Genomic DNA, 22,214 nt, shown 5'->3' with positions numbered 1-22,214 from the left:
GAGAGAATATCTACACTCGTAAGGTCAACCGCAGGGCTCTGGAACCACAAAGTGCACGAGCATGAACCTTCAGCTGACGTCACAGGATGCGTTGCGCGCGCTGCAAGGGTTGGAGCTGAGGCACTGTGCCGGTTACAATGGACAGGTTGCACTGTCAACGTTCCATTGTCACTGTCACTATTCCTTGACTATTACAGAAGATGACATGCACTGGCAGAGGACGAGATGGACAAAGTCCTGATCATGATGAAGCAAAGTATGTCATTGTTAGTTTGGGTCGAGTCCACCAATGGCGCCAGGATCTGCAAGTCGTTTCTTGTATTCCCTATTTGAAAATTTTACAATTATGCAAAAAGAATAAAAAGTTACAAAATTATTGCATGTTCGTGTGCATAATTATATACTCATGGCATGCATGTATGCGCAGGCATCCGCCAACAGACATGTTATACTATGACACAATAATATGATCAATAATAAAGTTATTGTTACGTGCACGCATTTGCACGAACATGTGCGTAACACCAGCAAGAAGCGTGACGTCAGCCCTAACTGCCATGTGCCTGTCACTCTCTCCTCCTTGTCCTGAACTCCTGTAATGGCAGCCAAACATTTTCGCTCACAGCTAAGGGGCCACGCAAGCAATCTACGAAGTGTCAATCAGAGACAGCAGATAAGAATAAGACAAATGGAAGAAAGGCAACGGGTCGGAAGGAAAGAGACGAAGATTGAGGGCGAGTAAGGTTTAGACCAAGAGGTGTCTGAGAGAGCTGGCGGGGAGGTGATGATGGTGGACGAGGGGCGTCGGTGGTGTGATGCTGGTGTGGGGAAGTGATGCGGTTGATGCGTGTGTGTGCGTGCGCGTGTATCTAAGGGTGGGCAGCAGAGAAAGAGAATCAGAAAAATGAAGGAGGATGGGTGATGGTGGTGGTGGTGGAGGTGGACTGGGACTAGAAGGTGCCCCCTGGGTGCTAAGCGGGAACCCGAAATGTTGTAGGGCCACGAAAAGGGGGCGTGGAGTCAGAGGCAGAGGAGCAGAGCTCGTGGCACGCATGCGCCAGGAGGCCAAAGGTCAGGGGAGGGGCTAAAGATGCATGGCACTTGGGCCGAAGGCGGTCCGGGGGTGTTCCTCCTCCGAGAGAAAATATAGTCCCTGGCTGCTGTGCCGACGGCCAATGCGTGTCTCAGTCCGCGCCTCGCTTGCGATGCTGTCGTCTGCGATGGTGAGATGCGGCTGCTGCCTGCCTCGCCAGCCCTCGGTCGCTATTCCACGTTCTTCATCATTCGCACGCGCACGAACGCACGCAAACACACCCACATAACGCGGGTAGGTTTTTCGAACGTTTGTTTTACTGAAACATTTATTATTTACAAGAAAGAAAATAAAGATATTTCTATAAAAAAAATCACACACGAATATTTCTACTGTGTATGATGACATGCATACCTAATTATTTATACAATAAGAATAAAGTGTACATAAATGCTCTGCAGTAGAGAGAAGTTTATTATGGTAATACTGACCATAACTATAAAGATATTTTTAAATATAGCTTCCCTTCTCTTTTTCTCCCTCTTTTTTTTTTTTTTTCAGAATCAACATCTCGTTCTTGTTGTTGATTTCCAATGTGTAATCGTCTTTTTTTCTAAAAAAATGAAAGCTTTTTAACAAATCAGTTTACCGTACCAGGGAGTAGCAGCAAATAAAGTTACAATTTCCATCCCCAACTAGTGAATGCTGCAGTAATGCAGTAATTCCAAAATCACTCAGGAATCTCTAGCAACGGAAACTCCTGCAAAGGTCGAGCACATTCTACAGCCATGATCACACAAGTCGGCCAGTCTTCAAATAATTATTCCATTATTTGTGATAATTATTGGCAATTACTCGGTACAGCTGGAATGATTAGCCAAGACATTATCATCATTATTTTCCCCTGAAATATATGCTTGGAAAAATGTTGGGTTGTGTTTAAGTCGGTCACTTCAATGCGTGTCAGCCTGACACCACAGCATCTACATCCTTACCCACGGTTGAAGTTTATTTGAGAGACCAAGCATACATTTACTATTTTATGGTACAATAATGTTCATGAGTAACCTTTTATGTCTGTAACTGTCATCGTTTACTTTATAGTCAAGTGTTTCATGGGATAGTCCTTTATTATTCGATGAAGAAATCTTCTTTAACAAGTTTGTCTATAAAGTGACTCTGACTAAACTGTTTTAAGTTTGCACACGGGTAGAGTGGAAGTGTGATAACTCTGCCTATTTTGGTGACAAAAGGCTAAAATTTTTAGAGACTGACAAGTAATGTCAAAACTTGTCAAACAGTAAATATTTAAAACCAAACAGCTGTAAAATTCTTATCAATATCAATTGAATTAATCTCAAACAACCATCAGTCTGACATTCCCACAACTGTAATGAAAAAAAAAAATGAACATAAGAAAAAACCAGAACATGGTTAGCCCTTGTTATACACAAATCAGCTGGTGTCACATTATAAACTGAACATGTGGCAAACTACCATCAATATAAACTAAAGAACTTTCAAGTCCTCTTTCTAATAACCTCAACAGTTTAGAGTTCATTGTTTGTAACATTATCATCGGCGCAAATCGAAGAGCTGTTAATATAAAAATAATAATACTATGAGACTTAAATAGCCTATAAAACAGTTTGAGTTTCTGTTAAGGGGAGCAGCTAACAAATAGCAAGACTTTCAAAGAGATAACTTTTGAACTGCTTCTTGAAATTATCGAATATGTTAAGGACAAGGGGAGACAATCCCAAGCACATGAACCAGCTAGAGTTCTGCGCGGGGGAAATGGAACCAAAATGCTGAATGAAGTCTAGATGATGAGGCAGAAAAAAATCAGGAGCGAAGTGTTTGAGACATTTGAAGCAAAGGCTTACATTTTGTAAGTAATACATGACAGTAAGTGATTGGGAGCAATGAAATGAAGAATCATGGCTGTTGTGTGATCTGACATTTTTTTCCCGGAGCACCAGGCTAGAGGCGGCATTCTGGACTTGTGGGAAAGTGGGGAAAACCGTTTTGACAAAAGATTCCATGTTGGGCTACAGAGTGGAGTCCAGTATGCACCCAGACTCTTGACTCTGGATGAGAGGTGAACCGTGGCATCTGACAGTTGGAGACTGATAGAGAAGACGGCAAAAAGTCGCAATATAATGCCGATGAGTAGGCCATCTGTCTGGTCAAGGTTTAACTTTGTTTTCTGTCATCCAGCTCTGAATGCCGGACTAACAGGTGTTGATAAAGGACAGAAGGTCGACAGTTTCAGTCAGTAGATAACAATTGTATAACTGCGTGTCGTCTGCGATGGGGAGATAATTGAGGTCATGGGGCTCGATAACTAGTGACAGGGGCTACGTGTTGAGGGCGTAGAGGATGGACATCAGAGAACTCCATAGAGGACTAGAAAAGGCTGGGAGGATTGGAAAGCGATGACGATGATCTCAAACTGTTCAGGGAGATAACTATGGACGATAAAAGGTCTGTGTTTTAGATGCGAAGGTGTGGCGGAGTTGGCTAACAATATGTCATGGTCGACCCTATCAAACGCGAGGGACAGATCAAGAATAACAGGCGCCAACGCATGACCGTTGTCAGTGGCGTTGAGGTCAGAGGTCAGATGAAGGAGCGCTGTCTCTTTACCGTGATAGAGACGGTAGGTAAGTTGACATACAGACAGAACACAGTGGCGTGTAAGGTGGTCACTGAGCTGGTCAAGACTTACTGTCTTTGTCAGCTTAGACAAGAAGAAACGTTCGAGAACGGGACAGTTGAATCGTTGAAATCAAGGTTAGAATTCATCAGTGGCGGTAGTTATGAAGCGAGAACAAGTCTTTGGCCCTCGGCAACATAGAGAACTCACTAACAAGCGTCTTGTTTCCAAAATTTTAAAGTGGTGGATGTTGTTTTGGAACTATAGTTATCAAGGTGTAACAAAGGTGTCCTGGGGTAAAGTAACACGAAGTGGTGCCCTCAGGGTCTGGACATTGCTTTATATCTTTGGAAACAAGACGCTTTTCCTTGCGTTCCCCATTTTGCCATTCTTACTCTCGCTTCGTAGCTACGATCCCGGGAAGAGGGTGAGGGTAGGGCCCACAATGTCGATCTTGAAGACCAATAGATGTTAATGATGTCAGTGATGAAACAGTATATACAACTTATAGCGATAACATACATTTTATGTCTTAATTTTGACAGATGTTTTTATATGCATAAATACACCATCAAATATATATATATAAACTATATCTAATCTACTTATGGGCACCTCAAACTTCTCCCTAAAGGAGGTATTTTGAAATCTCCTACAAATCTTGGTGAAGAAATGTTCAACGGCGAACCATGTGAAGTGAAGTCTGTGTGTCTCAGAAGTTGTTTCATCGGCAATGATCTCCTTCTTGTCGTCTTTGCCTTTAATACTGGTAGGATGCACTTTTCCAAATTTGCTTCATCTGGGTAAATAGGGAATGTAGTCTTCGAAAAGCAGTCATAGAGCTTTCTGCTGAACATGTCTTGTTCAATGCGTAGCAGGCATATTTAACTATACAAACACGAAAAAAAACCAACCCATGAAACACTCAAAGACAATGTGCACCTACTCGCCCTCCTTTTGTTTTGTTTCAGGCGTTTTTGATGTCTTCATTTCTTCTCTCTGGTGGTCGAAGCGGTAGCATACCCACCATCGAAGGGGAGGCCATCATTCTTTCTATTGCACCCGTTTGTTTGCCCTCTGACACATCACTCCTGATGACGATGCCGATCAACCTCATTAAAAAAGAGGTTAACGCGTTTAGGTCTCTTGCGGAGGGTTCCGGTTCTTCATCTTTGAGGCTTACTCTTGAGGCTCTGAAAAGACAGCAAGAAAGATACACAATTTGAGAATACCTTGCTTTGCCACATACAGTTAATAACATAATATTCCCGTATACTTCTCCAGGTCGCCCTATATTACTTAAATCGTTATCTTTCTTAAGCGAAATTTTATATTGTCTTTGCTGCTGGAATTAATACAAACATTTGTTGTATTTGTTATTGTTAGCGCTAAGATGAATTTCAGTTTCCTGGCTTTGTTTATAACGAGACAAATATCTAGAATATATTTAATTTTGCTGTTTTTGTATTTTGCTGCTTCTGCTCACTGTCCTTGTGTAAAACTGTCATGACTAGCTCACCTGATGCTCTTGATCATTGTTGCAACTTCGTTTCTGTTGAGGTCCGACACTTGTCGCTCTCCTGTCAGCTTGCCGACCTCTTCGCGTTCGGATCTCGCCAGAACTTTCTCGGCATCTTTAAAAAGCTGTGGATTATATAAAATTCTGTTCTTTATAATAATGCACGGTAATATGACCACTCAAAGACATATAAATGTCAAGAAAAAATGAAGGTCTGTGTGTGCAACAATAGTATAAGAAGTCTCAATAACAAGAAAAAGGTTAATTATGAGAAGGTTTATATTGTTAGGGGATTTGCGATAAACTTTAACTGACAACCCTCTGTAATAAACAAGACCTTTATGTCAGAGTGAATTTGTTAGCAACTTCCCTATTTGGTGCAGAATCTGGACTTTTGATTACATTCTAAAAGACTATCATAAAAGTATCATATGGGCTGTGGTATGCTAGAAGCTAAACAGTTTTCACTTCACTGTCTTATGCTGTTCTTTTTTGATTTTTAATTTTCTAGTTGATTCTTGTGTTCCTTTCGACATAGAGTCAAGAAAACTGAAAAGGTACCCTTTCCCGACAAACCTATAAAGCCCACATAATAACATGTACATATGATTTCAGTAATGTCTTTATACTGTAAGCGTGGTTTCAGAAAAATATGCTGGCAATGAATTTGTTTGCTTTGAGTAATGTTTATTAAATTGTGACATTTTAAAATTAAAGTTAACAATAGGTTTTCGTTATTTGTATACATACAGCGGAACTATAGAATCGAGAAGCACCGTGTCTGGCCATCTTGTCCACCAGATCCAAAAGACCTTTAGCACAGCCTCCCTTGTCGATGTTGTCGAACACCACATAGCGCTGACAAGCATCCTGAAGCAGTGTCTTGAGGTCAGCTGGGGCCTTCTCTATGTAAGCGTCTGATACAATAAGTAAAATATTTACTACTTTGTTCCTGTGTTTACTTATCTCAGTTAATGAGTAAGACATTTGCACTACAGTGTCATGATGTAAAGAAGACCAGGTTATCGTTAGTTTATTGGCCTGGATTTTAAAATGCGATGACTACTGTGAACAGCGCTTAATGGTATTGTCTGTGTCCAGAAACAAACCGACTCAGTCATTCAGAGAAGAAGGGAGAGAAGAAGACCAACCTATCGTCACTTTCTTGGCCTTAAGCTCGTCGCCTCGAGTGAAGACGATGATGGTGTGCTTGAGGTAAAGATCACCGAAGACGTCCTTTAGATGCTTGAGGACGGCCTTCTCCTCGTCGGTCATCCGGTGGCCGATCTGCAAAGTCAGCAGGAAGGCGTGAGGCCCGGGGGACAGTACCAGGGCCACTTTGGCTAGCCTTTCCATCACCTCTTTATTTGTCATTGTGGGCCGGGAGTCGAAGGGGCCTGGGGTGTCCACCACCTGCTCATAGAAACAATGTTTTTGTTTTTCACACATAACCTGCAACCACGACCAATGACTGAAAGGAGATGTCCTCATAAACTGAATACTTTCTTGGATTTATGTGCTCATGAAGGAATGAACGGGTGCATGGTTGAATGTGTTCACTGTTCTGTGATTGTGTGTGTGTGATAGACAGGTATGCATAGAAAAGATAAAGTAAACCTCGAGGGGAAAAAATCTTAATCTTTTCTTACTCGCAAAAATTTTCCATAGCGTTGTATTGGGTATAGTGTGACTTCACTCGTTGTTGACTCTGCAAACATGCTTACTTCACACTTGTCAACACCTAGCAAAGTGTTCACTACCGAGCTTTTACCACTTCCGGTACGTCCAACGACAACCAGACGGCATTCTGCGTCTTGAAAGTTTTCGAATTTTCCTGCAAAACGATATGTCATATAAAGTAAGAGGGTAAACAATTCTGAAACGTTTTTATCCACTGTGGGAGTGTCTGAAGTGTCTGAAAAAATGTGCTACGAAAGTGGGGTTATCTAATCTTAGTGTGTGCACTCTTTTGAGGACATGCTGTAGAAGTGATTGGGACCGGGAAGAAAATCCTCACCTGTCTGTGCTTATGCCTGAGTTATTTTTCTCATCTTAGTGAAAAGTTCTACGTTTACTTTTAAACCTTTTATCTTACCTCTTAGCGATAATAAATTAAGACTACTCTGTTTGACCAGGATGGGATTTTGGTTTTGTTCCTGAAATTTTGTTTTGTTTTGCTTTGCTCTGATCTGGTCTATTTTCTTTTGCTTTGCTTTGTTTTTTTCTTTGAAGCTACGAAAGATTTTTTAACAAAAAGAGACGTGAAGCTTTCACTGAAATACAAACAAAAAATGCTTGCTTTTACTCAAGTCTACAGGAAATAGCGCGTTTTTACTGAAAGGCAATAAAAATGTTTGCATTTAACGAAAGTATACATGATAACAGAGAAAAAATATAATTACCTGCCATGGAAACAGTCTGATGAAGGGAGTATGACACTACTCGATGTCCCCTGTCCTGACAACTCTTTGTATCTGATCTCTGATGCCACCCGCCCTGGGATATGAAAGCTTATGCCGGATCCAGAATTGCTCAAATACAACATGAGAAGCGTTTACTTTTAGATAACAAAGCCAGGTACCTGGGTGCTTACATCAAGTCTGTACTTGTTCCTTCACATCGACTTCCTGGATTCGCAAAAAAACCAGTGCCGAGCAATGACATCATTGAAAACAGACTAGACAGGTGCTTTGTGTAAACAGTCTGCTGAACCATAAACTTGCTTTCCGTGTCCAGTTTCTAGATACAAACAATGAGACGAAGTTGGGATAAGTTTTTTTATGAGGAGCTCAAGTGAAACGACCGTAAAGGTCCATTAAGTGTGAGTAGATCAAAGCCCGATAGGTTCAGACCTGCTCAACCGTTGATTGCATTTTACTTCTGTCTCTCTCTCTCTGTGTGAGAAGTTTGTCTCTGCAGGAGACACTGTCAACTATACTGTTATCTGCCAAGGAATTTTAAGGAGCCTTGGGATTTATAAGCTTTATGTTTTTAGGTCAGGCATTCTCTGTTGATCGACGTTTTCATGTGTATTTTGATATCTCTCTAGGTGTGTATAAATGTAGATGTGTGGTTCTTTGTGTATTCATGTACAGGGTTAGGGTTAGGGTCAGGGTTATATGTATACATTTACATGAACCTGTGTGTGCACGTGTTTAAGTGGTAGTTTGACAGTTGTTCAGTATGCAAGTGAAAACATTCTCAGACTATGCTGGCAGTTTGCCAGTTAAACTAAAATAACTTAAAAATATTTATTGGTTTCCTTTCGCATCATAGACTTGAGAAAGGCAGGTCTCCGCATTTTATGGATTTCTGTTTGATTTGTTTGTTATTTTGGTGACCGTTACACGGGTAAGTGCTTTTTATTTCCGTTGTCATTTTGCGGAACTGAGACTTTTTATTTTCATCCCCCTCTTTTTATCGTCTTCCGGTCTCTTCTGTCTGTCGCCATGATGGTTTACAGTCGTCACTACTATTGACCTTCCATCGGTGTCTAACGATCTTGTTTTAATGCAGTTCTTTGTCTTGTGACTACACAGCTGTCTCTTGATTATTTTATCTACACCTGAAATATTGAATTTTCAACCTTTAGCTCTGAACTGTAACGGATCACAGCCTCTACAGATGTTCTCCACCAGAGTAACGATGACCTCCAACCTACGACTTTTCAACTTTCTCGTCGTCATTTTTACCTGACATCGCAACGACTTCTCTAGTCATCACTACTGTGGAATACTGATTGATACTACCTGCATTCGCCATGGAAGGAACAACACCTTCACGACATGTAAGTTTTAGGTCTAGTAGGTCAACATCTTGGTCTATAAAGAAGATTTCATCCAGCGGACCAAAGATAAAATCTTCTGTTAATTGTAATCAGAAAACCGCAGGATTTTCTTTTTTGTTTCTCAGTCTCTCTCACTCATTCAGCCACCGAAAAAAGAACAGCAAGCTTATTATTACAAAGAAACATTTTTATTTTTCAGTTTCCAAGTTGCAAGCCGGCTTGTCCAAATAATTCTCTCACTGTGGACCACTGCTCCAAAGAAAAGCATTTATGCACCGGAAAAAATACTGAAGGTACAACAAGCCAGCGAAACACTGACATACATCGTCATACACAGAAAAGTTCAGACCCTGGAAAAGTTCAAATGTTGTTCAGAGGTTGTTCAATAATTGCCTTGCGAATAAAAACCTTAGTCACTCTCTCAACCTTTCCTGCTGGAACTAAAATTGTTCGTAAAATGGCTCGGACTCTCGTTAGTATGAGTAAATCGACACTGCTGATATTAAAAAAAGCTAATGTTTGTAAAACTTCATAGCCTTTCATCATATCACTCAGCTTTTTTGATAAACCATTTGCTGTGGTCTTCAGTACTTGCTAGCAATAGATGTTTTTGGCCGCTATCACAGTGTTTGCACAAAACAAAAAGAAGAAAATCCAGTGCAGTACAATAGAATGAATCATACAAATATATTAAACACAACATATAAAAGAAAACGTTGTGCATGAATTATTAATCGTTGAAAGGAAAGTTTCCACAACACATCTCACATTAATGGTCATATTGAAAAACAAAGATGAATGATACATTTCGTTTCGATTAACTAAATAATTAGTTTCGCGTTAATTAATAAATTTTGTGTTTTCAAGTACATCCCTGTGATGTACGTTAATGCCCTATTGCAAACTACAATTACAATTGAGAACAAGAACGAGACATGGGCAACGTTTGAGGGACAAAAGAACAAACAAACAACACATTCACTACGGAAGGATAAACAACAATACCGATGATGAATAAAGACAAATACAGTAAACACAAAGAGAAACCAAGTAACAAGGACTGAGAGTATCGCGGTTATTCAAAAGGAAGTAGGGAAGTAGCAATAAACGGAAGAGTGGGGAAGGATGTGACAAAGGACTAACTGGTGTTAAGAGAACTGTTTAAAGAAAAGGTGGGTTTTCAGTAGAGAATTCAATAGTGGGTAGGTGGCGGATATGGAAAGAGAGAGAGTTTCATTGTTTCCCTGCACAGTAACTATAAATCCTGTGACCATATGTTGTTGTTTTAGTGAAAGGAATAGTTAGGAGACGATCATCAGACGAAGAGTGTAGTTGTCTGGCTGGGATGTAAGGCAAGAGAAGTTCAAAGAAATAGAGCACAACAAAGAAATTAAAAACATGAAATGGACGATTCATTTTAAGAGAGAAATACACACAAAGTAATGTATGAAGAACCCATTAAACAAAAATATAAAATTCATGTTTTGCCGAAAATAATACGAGATAAATAAAGTGGTAATTGGCCAATTAGCTTTTTACAGTGGTGTTGTGATTTGTCCGAATCGTCCACAAAAATAAGCCATAGGTGAAGAATCGGTATTCATTCTAGAAGAGGCAATAGGGTCACCATAGAGGACGAGACCATCATGCTTTGAATTGCTGACTGCCTTTTACCCTCGTTAACCTCTCGTCTGGACAAAGTGCGGATCATTCGAACCAATACGCTGACCAGTTCTCTGTCGTCCTTCTTCTTTCCTGCCTCCTTCACTTCGTGGTCTATCTCTTTTGATAAGCTTGCAGCTGATGCTGATCTAGAGAGACAACAGACAGGGAGTTCACACAAATATTACAAATACATATTGCAAATTTTCATGTGCATTTTCAGAAACATACCTCAGAATGATGTTATCCCTTTTAAGAATTAAAAAATTAAACTCAGATCCGCAGTGCGTTTGCTAACATCCAATAACGCAAATTATAAATATAAAAACATTAATTCATAGACCCTTAACAAATACTTGTAAAGGTAGCCAGAGTTGTGACTTGGTAGCCAGGTGTAGTTATAAAAGTTTTCATCGCTGTCTATTCAAAGCAAGAATACCTTTTAATGTTGTTGATGACCTGTACGAGCTCACTTCCGGTCATTGCTTCACGGGCTTTTTCTCTGAGTGTTTCAGGACGGTAGTTATGTTCTACTTCTTCGTCTACTTGTGAGATCACAGTCTCCGCATCAGAGAAGAACTGAAACATGAAAGGAATGAAATTGCATGTTACATTTGTTTTCTTGACCCTGCATATGCCAAGCACACGAGGAAACAAAACCATTAGTCTCCCAAGACCTAGGGGAACAATCTTAAACCTGAAGAACGATTTACAAAATAGTTTTGTTAACAAAATTTCAAACAGCATAATTTTTTATTGCATGTGGACACGCAATAATTTTTTTGTTAGATGAACGTTCATTATTAATGTATGTGTGTTTTTATTTATTTATTTATTATTATTTTAAAAGTACTTGGAGCCTGCCTTTGATGTTGGTGTAAAGTGCTACGTAAATGTAATTAATTAATAATAATAATTCATGGACAGCAGCTAATATAATTGCCAATAAGAATAAAATGCTTTTATTTACTTGATTTATATAATACATGGCCTGGTCTCTTCGAACCATACCCTCGACCATGTCGAAGAGAGTTTTCGCACTGTTTCCTTTTTTGGTGTTGTCAAAGACCACATATCGATGAAAGACCTGACTGAGCAGATTCGCGAGCTCAGTTGGTGCATGCTTCACAAAATCTTCTGTAAGCCAGGAATCAAAGATATTTATAAACTAACAAATTTTAATTAACCTTAACCAGAACGAGTGTTTGTTAAATTTTGATAGGTCTGTAGTGTTTTAAAAACTGGACGTCCTCTCTAATCGACACAAATACTTATCACATGAAATCAGGTCTGACTTTTTCGCAAGAAAATAGCTTTCCGTACTAAGTGCGGAAGGAAAGCAGTCTCTCTAATTAACTGACCATCTGAAAAGTGAAAATACCAACAACAACAACAACAACAACAACAACAACAGCAACAGCAACAACAACAACAAAACCAAACACAAAGAGAAACGATATACAAAACAGGCATTAAAATGATGTGTAGACAAACCTATATTAGTTTTAGTTTTTCTCAGCTCGTCGCCGTGGGTGAAGACGACGATGGTGTAGTTGAGGAAATCGTTGCCGAAGATGTCAACCAAATGACTGAAGACAGCTTTCTCCTCCTCGGTCAGTCGCTGGCCGAGCTGAATGGTCAACAGGAAGGCGTGAGGTCCAGGGGCCAGCAGCAGGCCGGTAGTCGCCAGCATCATCTTCACTTTTTCGTTGGTCATGTTGGGGCGTGAATCAAACAGTCCTGGTGTGTCCACCACCTTGTAGTAAAAAATTAGTATACTAAAAATTAACTTTAATTGATGTCCATAAACTACAATAACCTTTTCTTTACTAGGTTATACAATCTTTAATATCTTTATTTCCATAAAGTGTTTTTGTGTACCATTTTTATATGGCTTCTGCTTTAGTTCTTTGCAATCATCAAACAATATTTTTGGAGAAGTGAAATTATTAACAAACAGAATATTTATAAACAGTCCAGCTGCAGAAATCATCAAGGAAGTTTTTAATTCAAGGCCACTAGTTTTTTTTTCTTCCTTGAGAAGGTCGACAAAAGCATCAGATAAAGGTGTACATGGAGATGGAAGATGCAAACAATGTTCAGAGCAGAAAACAAGGCAGAGGCAGCTATAAAGAGAAATTCTTACTCGGATTTCCTTTTGAAAGCGTCTGCGACTGTAAAGCTTTACATCAGTGGTCACGGATTCAAAAGACATTTCAGTTCGTGACAAATTTTCGTCTAACAGGATGTTGACGACAGAGCTTTTGCCACTTCCGGTTCGTCCAACTACAACCAGGCGACATTCAGGCTCTTGAAAATTTTCGAATCTCCCTTTTGGACATAGATGATCAGATTCAATAATTTAAAAAGTAAGTAAGTATATCATCAGCATACCAACTTCCCGGGGATTTTTTGAAAGAGTATAACAATGGCTTCGTATAGGTTGGTGGAAAGAGATAAGATATTATCGGTATAAAATGGGAGCTCATGAAACCTAGACACATACAGTTTGGGTCGAAGGTACCTTCCAGAAGGCAAAGCCTTTGAGTCTGTCTGAGCTATGAAGGCTTATGAGATATGTTTGCTAACTAGGAGGTTCTGACAAGACGTTTAGCAGCCGTGGAACGGAAATCAAAGTGTACTGAACTGCCTCTAATTTTTTTTTCTTGCTCTATCTAGAGGGGGAGAGAGATGAGATATAAAAAAAACAAAGAAAGAGACCAATAATTTATTGATTTCATTTTCTTATGCCAATCTCTAGATAATGAATGTGTTTGATCACAGCGTTCAACAACTATCAAAGAGGTGGAAAGAGAAAAGAGTAAGGACAAAAACTGGAGGTGAGTAGTAAGGAAGAGAGACGGTAGAAGTAGATAAGAACCCACAAACATTTTAGGAGTGAGACTGACAATATGAAGATCATAGTCCATTGCCCATTAATTTCTTTCCGAATAACAATGAATAATATCCAAATATCGATATCAATCACCATTTAGGACTACCTTCAAATGTAAATTTTCTTGCTTCAATCTTACCTCGTGTAGGCGACGCCATCATGGAGTGTTAGATATTCTCGTGGGAGTGAAACACAAACAACTGTATAGTTGAGAGGCAATGATAACTCAAAAGCTAGAGAAAGACTTGACCTGCTGGGTAAACAAAGTGTGACAACGAGTATCAGATAATTCCCAGGCGAGGTTGGAGGTGCGTCTTGTAAAGAGCTTCCTGCTTGAAGCAAGCCTTGTTTTTCAAAACGAAAACAGTGTGCGAGTACCTCAGACTGTCAGCGAACCTGTTTGGGTTTTTATCTTTTTTTTTTTTTTTTGTAACATAACCCGGAAGTGATACGAACGTTCAGTACAATCACTCGGAGCAGGTCAAAGGAAGGAGGGAGACGAGAGACGCCGTTGGCCGTTAGTCGTGAAGCCACCACAACCTAACCCGAATTTCTCGACAAATCTTTGTCATTTTATTTAAAGCTTTTACCCTTGCAGTTTCTTCTTCCACCTCAGGATTTAAACTTGCAGCCAAGGATGAACGATGAACGAAGAGGCAGTTCACTAAAATATCTCAAACACACGGATTTTGTGCAATAATTTTTTAATTACTAGGTAACAAAGAGGATAAACGTGTGACGTCAGTTTAGTCCACATAATCCCCTAATTAACATAAAGTACCAGCTCTCCTCCTAGCTATTGCCTTGACAATATTATTGAATCCACGTACAACCCTGACCTCTGTGCTGTTAACTTCTTCGCATGAAGGAGCTTTACCCTGTCATCAGAAAGAATGTTCCTCACTAGACCTTTAAAAACTGCCTCACATTTAAAAATCAAAAAAGGTTCAGTACATGTTAAAACTCTGTAATTAATATTTGTGCTAAATTTTTGAAGCTAAAAACAAAGAAGAATAAAACTAACATTTTTAAAGTAAAGGAATAAAACCTTCTGGCAGAGTTGATTTTCTTGCAGATTAAGTTGATACAAGTTGTGGCTCACCAGGCTGATGGATTCATTGTTATAAGATACCATCTGTTTAAGCTGATGACATTTTGAGGTCTGAGCTGACATTTTAGTTAAGCTGTCAATATGCTAATGTTTGGGTTCAAGCTTTTTTAACATTTAAATGGGAAGGGAACAACAAACAGGAAAAGATGAGCAGGTAGTAAGTGTTTTGCGTGGGAGTATGTGAGTGAGAGAGAGGGAGAGACTGTGGGAGTGGTTATGATAAGAATGATGATGAATAAAGAATTTGTAAGACACATTTGACACCTACTGATCAGTGTGTGATCGCCATGACCGTGCCTTTATAAGTACGAGGTGCTCTATAAATAATGATTAGTAATAGTAGTATGTCTCGATGAGGGAAAGGGGATCAACTTTCTGATATTGTATATTATTATAAGTTGTATCACATTGTTCAAAGTTAATGCATCTGGCTAGGCCTTTAAGAGAATTGTCTGAAGTATAAGAAATTTATAAAAAAAAAATGTAATTATTCTTTGCGGCACATCATGAGCTATATACATGATAATGTATACTGCATTGGAAATGTATTTTTGTGAATTAATCTTGAGCGATAAGACAAGAATGGCATGTCGGTCCTGGCACAATGTCAAGTATAGACATTAATAGACATACCAGGGGTCCACACAAACTTTCTGCCAAAATCTGCGGGAGTTCCCCTCGTCTTCATATCCAATTACGGGCTCATTAGCATTTAAAATAGGAAAATTATAATTGTGTGTGTGTGTGTATTTCGTTTGTTCCGTTTTTACTGCATGAATGTGATGACACCATCTTTGGACCAAAGAAGCTGATAGCATCAGTGTTGTCGTGGCAGTGGAGATGAGATGCTTACTTTCAAGCCGAAGGTAAGTCGAGAACTGGAGACTGAAGTGACTTGTAGTGGGAATCACACTGGGAAGTGAATATCAGACAGCTTCCGAGAAAGTAGGAGATTCGTCTGGCAAAAAATTCTTCCTGGTTGAAGATCAGCCTCGTTTGTTTAACATGGCTTGCCAACAATTTACGAGTGTCAAAGACTTGACACAGTCCCCACCCTCTCCTTCCCGTCAGAACAAGGGGGGTGTAGTACCGAACCCCAAGATTGGGGCTGTTTATAACCTCGTAGTTTACAGTCATTGTCGTTCAAGGACAGCTGACTGAAGCACTTCTATCGTCCTCCCTAGCTACACAGTTCCCCTGGTCTCCCGACTATCTCAGTAGATTAAGGACTTCTGTCACAAACTACGCTGGTAGGCAGAAACGATCTCAGATTGCTTGGACTAGTTAGCTTATTCTATTTGCAGTTCCTCTCTGTCAGTGTGTGAGAGAAAAGAGATATGAGGGTGGAAGAGAAAGGAGGATAACGAGGAGATAGAACACGAGCGTTAGAAACCAGGGGCACCACGGTTCGATACCCGTGAGGCGCAACACCACTTTTCCCCAGTTGAATAGGTATCTGAGGCCATAGAGGGTTGGGAAAGGTTAGGCAGTGAGAGAGAGGAGAAGGAAAACATTGTCACCAAAAGCTGACCCAGAGTCACTCCCTAACAAATTTAAAAGGTTTCATTTACCTTACCTTTACGTGCGAGAGTGACAGATGGAGAGAGAATAGTGAGAAATCCTTACAGACAGACAGGATGCGCTTTACCTAAGTAACTTTTAACCATCTTCACACACTATAAAAACATTTTTATGTACTTAGGATAATCTTTGTAAAATGATTTTTACAACCAGCAGCTATAATCAAGAACTTTTATTTACTGAACAATCTCGATTTCTACTGAAACAGTACTTCAACGGTTAACCACCGAAAGTCAATAGTCTTTCGAGCTTCTATTCTTAGAAACATCAGCAATAATTTAAAAATGCGTTTTAGTATCATCTTCATACGGATGATCAAATCACAGTTCAGTTCAGTATGACAATCGATGAGTGAACACTCTCCATCACTGTCACCAGAACAACCAGTGTATGGTCATCTAATCAGAAGCTTAGTTGCTGTGAGGCAAACCAGTGGAACTTTCTTCCCTTCCATATCCGCCATCTGCCCACCATCGAATCCTTTAAAGGTGCACTAAACCACATCTGTTCCGTGAGCATTACTCCTTACACCAATCAACATAGTTGTTAATAGTTCTGATTATAGTCCATGGACTAGTCCGCCTGCTCGTCGTCCTCTGTTGATTTATGACATGCTTCGTCCTTATTGTGTGTTCTCTAAAGTTCAAATCTGTAGGGTTGTATTCCAAATTTAGCCGTCTCATTTTCTGGACTAAAAAAATCGACAGCCTGAGCCTATGTCTGTCTCTCATAGAGTGAAGGACGTCCCCCCTCCTGCGCATTTATTTTTCTAAATGTCCTTGTCATTTTACAGGACCAGAAATGTGAATATTTTAGAGCCCAATGGGTGTCAAAAGTTGGAGAAAGACCTGATTTGTGGGGCTAACCAAGTCTGGTGACAAACATCCCATAACAACCCCCATGTAACTCCCAGAATAAATCTTCCTCGTTAAACATATGACAACAACATGTGAACAATATGTCCCGCAGAAACTTGGCACCAACCTTTATTTTTGTGTCTGTCGACATTAATATAAGGCGGATGTGATAATGTCGTGGAGAGTTAAACGACAGGGTCGCATGTACCCTGGAGGTTGTATTAGGTCAAGGGCGGCTAAATGAGGGTTAACAGTTTCTACATTTCCCTTCCTCCCCAGCTCTGTGATGTTAAGGGTTGGACTAGTCACAGTCAGGACACAGTTCACATGTTATTTTTGGGTCACCGAAAGTATCATTGAGCTATTTCGATCCGGAAGAGAGAACGCACACAAAGTAATATATGAAGAACACATTAAAGAAAAATATAAAATTCATGTTTTGCCGAAAATAATACGAAGTAAATAAAGTGGTACTTTGCCAAACAGATTTTTACAGTGGTGTTGTGATTTGTCCGAATCGTCCACAAAAATAAGCAATAGGTGATGAATCAGTATTCATTCTAGAAGAGGCACTAGGGTCACCATATAGGACGAGACCATCATGCTTTGAATTGCTGACTGCCTTTTACCATCGTTCACCTCTCGTCTGGACAAAGCGCGGATCATTCGAAACAATAGGCTGACCAGTTCTCTGTCGTCCTTCTTCTTTCCTGCTTCCTTCACTTCGTGATTTATCTCTTCTGATAAGCTTTCAGCTGATACTGATCTAGAGAGACAACAGACAGGGTTTACTGTTTAGTAATGTATGACAAAGAAAGAGGTTGGCATTTCTAAGAACTCAGATCCGCAGTGCTTTTGCTAACATTTAATAATGCAAATCATAAATATAAAAACATTAATTCATAGACCCTTAACAAAGACTTGTAAAGGTAGCCAAAGTTGTGACTTGGTAGCCAGGTGTGGTTATAAAAGTTTTCATCGCTGTCTATTGAAAGCAAGAATACCTTTTAATGTTGTTGATGACGTGTACGAGCTCACTTCCGGTCATTGCTTCACGGGCTTTTTCTCTGAGTGTTTCAGGACGGTAGTTATGTTCTACTTCCTCGTCTGCCTCTGAGATCACAGTCTCCGCATCAAAGAAGAACTGAAACATGAAAGAAATGAAATTGCATGTTAAATTTGTTTTCTTGACCCTGCATATGCCACGCACACGAGGAAACAAAACCATTAGTCTCCCAAGACCTAATGGAACAATCTTAAACCTGAAGAACGATTTACAAAATAGTTTTGTTAAAGATATTTCAAACAGCATATTTGTTTATTGCCTGTGGACACGCAATAATCTTTTCTTTAGATCAACGTTCATTATTACTGTCTGTGTCTTTTTCTTTCTTTATTATTATTTTAAAAGGTTGCATTTGATGGTGGTGTAAAGTACTCTGTAAATTAACCTTAATAATAATAATTCATGGACAGAAGCTAGACATAATTGCCAATAAGAAGAAAATGCATTTTACTTACTTGATTTATATAATACAAGGCCTGGTCTCTCCGAACCATACCCTCAACCATGTCGAAGAGAATTTTCGCACTGTTTCCTTTCTTGGTGTTGTCAAAGACCACATATCGATGAGAGACCTTGGTAAGCAGATTCGGGAGCTCAGTTGGTGCATGCTTCACAAAATCTTCTGTAAGCCAGGAATCAAAAAAATTTATAAACTACCAAAACTTTATTAACCTTTACCAGAAAGAGAGCTCTTTAAAATTTTGATAGGTCTGTGGTGCTTTAAAAACTTGACGTCCTCTCTAATCGACACAAATACTTATCACATGAAATCAGGTCTGGCTTTTTCGCAAGAAAATAGCTTTCCGTACAAAGTGCAGAAGGAAAGCAGTCTCTCTAAGTAACTGACCATCTGACAAGTGAAAATACTGAATTTGCAAACAACAACAACAACAAACCACACAAAGAAAAAAGATATACAAAGCTAATTAAAAAGATGTGTAGACAAACCTATATTAATTTTTCTTTTTCTCAGCTCGTCGCCGTGGGTGAAGACGACGATGGTGTAGTTGAGGTAATCGTTGCCGAAGATGTCTACCAAATGACTGAAGACAGCTTTCTCATCCTCGGTCAGTCGCTGGTCGAGCCTAATGGTCAGCAGGAAGGCGTGAGGTCCAGGGGCCAGCAGCAGGCCGGTAGTCGCCAGCATCATCTTCACTTTTTCGTTGGTCATGTTGGGGCGTGAATCAAACAGTCCTGGAGTGTCCACCACCTTGTAAAAAGAAATTAGTCTACCGAAAACTAGCTTAAATGGATATCAGTCAACTACAATGACATTTTCTTTACTAGGTGATACAATCTTCAATATCTTTATTTCCAAGAAGTGTTGTTTTTGTGTACCAATTTTTGATATGCTTCTGTTTTAAATCTTTCCAATCATCAAACTATTTTTTGGAAAAGTGAAATTATTAACAAACAGAATATTTATAAGCAGTCCAGCTGCAGGAATCATCAAGGAATTTTTTTAATTCAAGGCCACAAGTTTTTTTTCCCTTCCTTGAGAAGGTCGACAAAAGCATCAGATAAAGGTGTACATGGAGATGGAAGATGCAAACAATGTTCAGAGCAGAAAACAAGGCAGAGGCAGATATAAAGAGAGATTCTTACTCGGATTTCCTTTTGAAAGCGCCTGCGACTGTAAAGCTTTACTTTCGTGGTCACGGATTCAAAAGACATTTTAGTTGGTGACAATTTTTCGTCTAACAGGATGTTGACGACAGAGCTTTTGCCACTTCCGGTTCGTCCAACTACGACCAGGCGACATTCAGGCTCTTGAAAATTTTCGAATCTCCCTTTTGGACATAGATGATCAGATTCAACAATTTTGAAATAAGTATAACATCAGCATACCAACTTCTCGGGGATTTTATGAAAGAGTATAAGAGTATACAATGGCTATGTGTTCAAGACGGTGGATAGAGATAAGATATTATCGGTATAAAATGGCAGCGCTTGAAACCTAGACTTACATGCCGTTTGGGTTGAAGGTACCTTCCAGAAGGCAAAGCCTTTGAATCTGTCTGAGCTATGAAGGCTTATGAGATATGTTTGCTAACTAGGAGGTTCTGACAAGACATTTAGCAGCTGTGGAACGGAAATCAAAGTGTACTGAACTGCCTCTAATTTTTTTCTTTCTCAGTCTACAGGGAGAGAGGGAGATGAAATATTAAAAACACAGAAAGAGACCAATAATTTATTGATTTCATTTTCTTAGGCCAATCTCTACATAATGAATGTGTTTGATCACAACTTTCAACAACTATCAAAGAGTGGAAAGAGAAAAGAGTAAGGACAAAAACTGGAGGTGAGTGGTAGGGAAGAGAGACGGTAGAAGTAGATAAGAACCCACAAACATTTTAGGAGTGAGACTGACAATATGAAGATCATAGTCCATTACCCATTAATTTCTTTCCGAATAACAATGAATACTATCCAAATATCGATATGAATCACCATTTAGGACTACCTTCAAATGTAAATTTTCTTGCTTCAATCTTACCTCCTGTAGGCGACGCCATCATGGAGTGTTAGATATTCTCGTGGGAGTGAAACACAAGCAACTGTATAGTTGAGAGGCAATGGTGACTCAAAAGCAAGAGAAAGACTTGACCTGCTGGGTAAACAAAGTGTGACAACGAGTATCAGATAATTCCCAGGCGAGGTTGGAGGTGCGTCTTGTAAAGAGCTTCCTGCTTGAAGTAAGCCTTGTTTTTCAAAACGAAAACAATGTGCGAGTACCTCAGACTGTCAGCGAAGCTGTTTGGGTTTTTATCTTTGTTTCTTTTTGGCAACATAACCCGGAAGTGATACCAACGTTCAGTGCAATCGTTTGTTTAACATGGCTTGCCAACAATTTACGAGTGTCAAAGACTTGACACAGTCCCCACTCTCTCCCTCCCGTCAGAACAAGGGGGGTGTAATACCGAACCCAATGATTGAGGCTGTTTATAACCTCGTAGTTTACAGTCATTGTCGCTCAAGGACAGCTGACTGAAGCACTTCTATCGTCCTCCCTAGCTACACAGTTCCCCTGGTCTCCGGACTATCTAGGTAGACTTAAGGACTTCTTTCACAAACTACGCTGGTAGGCAGAAACGATCTCAGATTGCTTGGACCAGTTAGCTTATTCTATTTGCAGTTCCTATCTGTCTGTGTGAGAGAAAAGAGATATAAGGGTGGAAGAGAAAGGAGGATAACGAGGGGATAGAACACGGGCGTTAGAAACCAGGGGCACCACGGTTCGATACCCGTAAGGCGCAGCACCACTTTTCCCCCGTTGAATAGGTATCTGAGGCCATAGAGGGTTGGGAAAGGTTAGGCAGTGAGAGAGAGGAGAAGGAAAACATTGTCACCAAAAGCTGACCCGGAGTTACTCTCTAACAAATTTAAAAGGTTAGAAGATGCCATTTACCTTACCTTTACCTGCGAGAGTGACAGATGGAGAGAGAATAGTGAGAAATCCTTACAGACAGACAGAATGCGCTTTACCTAAGTGTTTAAAAATAACATTCAGTCCTTTTAACCATCTTCACACACTATAAAAACATTTTTATGTACTTAGGGATAATCTTTGTAAAATGATTTTTACCACCAGCAGCTATAATCAAGAACTTTTATTTACTGAACAATCTCGATTTCTGCTGAAACAGTCTACTTCAACTGTTAACCACCGAAAGTCAATGGTCTTTCGAGCTTCTATTCTTAGAAACATCTGCAATAATTTAAAAATGCGTTTTAGGATTATCTGTATACCGATGATAAAATCACAGTTCAGTTCAGTATGACAATCGATGAGTGAACTCTCTCCATCACTGACACCACAACAACCAATGTATGGTCATCTCATCAGAAGCTTAGTTGCTGTGCTGCAGAACAGTGAAACTTTCTTCCCTTCCATATCCGCCATCTGCCCACCATCGAATCCTTTAAAGGTGCACTAAACCACATCTGTTCTTTGAGCATTACTCTTTACACCAATCAACATAGTTGTTAATAGTTCTGATTATAGTCCATGGACTAGTCCGCCTGCTCGTCGTCCTCTGCTG

General features: G+C 39.8%; 2 protein-coding genes across 2 annotated transcripts; both read right to left on the bottom strand.

Moving 5' to 3' along the window:
• Window positions 1–1,330: 1,330 nt before the first annotated feature.
• On the bottom strand, window positions 1,331–20,873 carry LOC112554369. Its single transcript, XM_025222125.1, has 15 exons — window positions 20,669–20,873; window positions 19,777–19,961; window positions 19,120–19,381; window positions 18,627–18,793; window positions 18,110–18,249; window positions 17,664–17,871; window positions 12,155–12,416; window positions 11,631–11,797; window positions 11,100–11,239; window positions 10,673–10,809; window positions 6,861–7,045; window positions 6,363–6,624; window positions 5,962–6,128; window positions 5,212–5,336; window positions 1,331–4,885 (listed from the first exon to the last, which is right to left on the bottom strand). Exons 1-15 carry the CDS (start codon window positions 20,688–20,690, stop codon window positions 4,660–4,662), a joined length of 2,655 nt encoding a protein of 884 aa, XP_025077910.1. The 5' UTR covers window positions 20,691–20,873; the 3' UTR covers window positions 1,331–4,659.
• On the bottom strand, window positions 10,363–13,949 carry LOC112554237 (GTPase IMAP family member 4-like). The gene is made up of 6 exons (XM_025221927.1): window positions 13,696–13,949; window positions 12,807–12,991; window positions 12,155–12,416; window positions 11,631–11,797; window positions 11,100–11,239; window positions 10,363–10,809 (listed from the first exon to the last, which is right to left on the bottom strand). The coding sequence occupies exons 1-6, from the start codon at window positions 13,715–13,717 to the stop codon at window positions 10,599–10,601; spliced, it is 987 nt and encodes a 328-aa protein (XP_025077712.1). The 5' UTR covers window positions 13,718–13,949; the 3' UTR covers window positions 10,363–10,598.
• Window positions 20,874–22,214: the final 1,341 nt, after the last annotated feature.

Source organism: Pomacea canaliculata, linkage group LG13 (genome assembly GCF_003073045.1).
Source record: "Pomacea canaliculata isolate SZHN2017 linkage group LG13, ASM307304v1, whole genome shotgun sequence".
Classification (NCBI taxonomy): Eukaryota; Metazoa; Mollusca; class Gastropoda; order Architaenioglossa; family Ampullariidae; genus Pomacea; species Pomacea canaliculata.
Note: the sequence above shows the minus strand (reverse complement) of the source record. Positions and strands in the feature narration are given on the sequence as shown.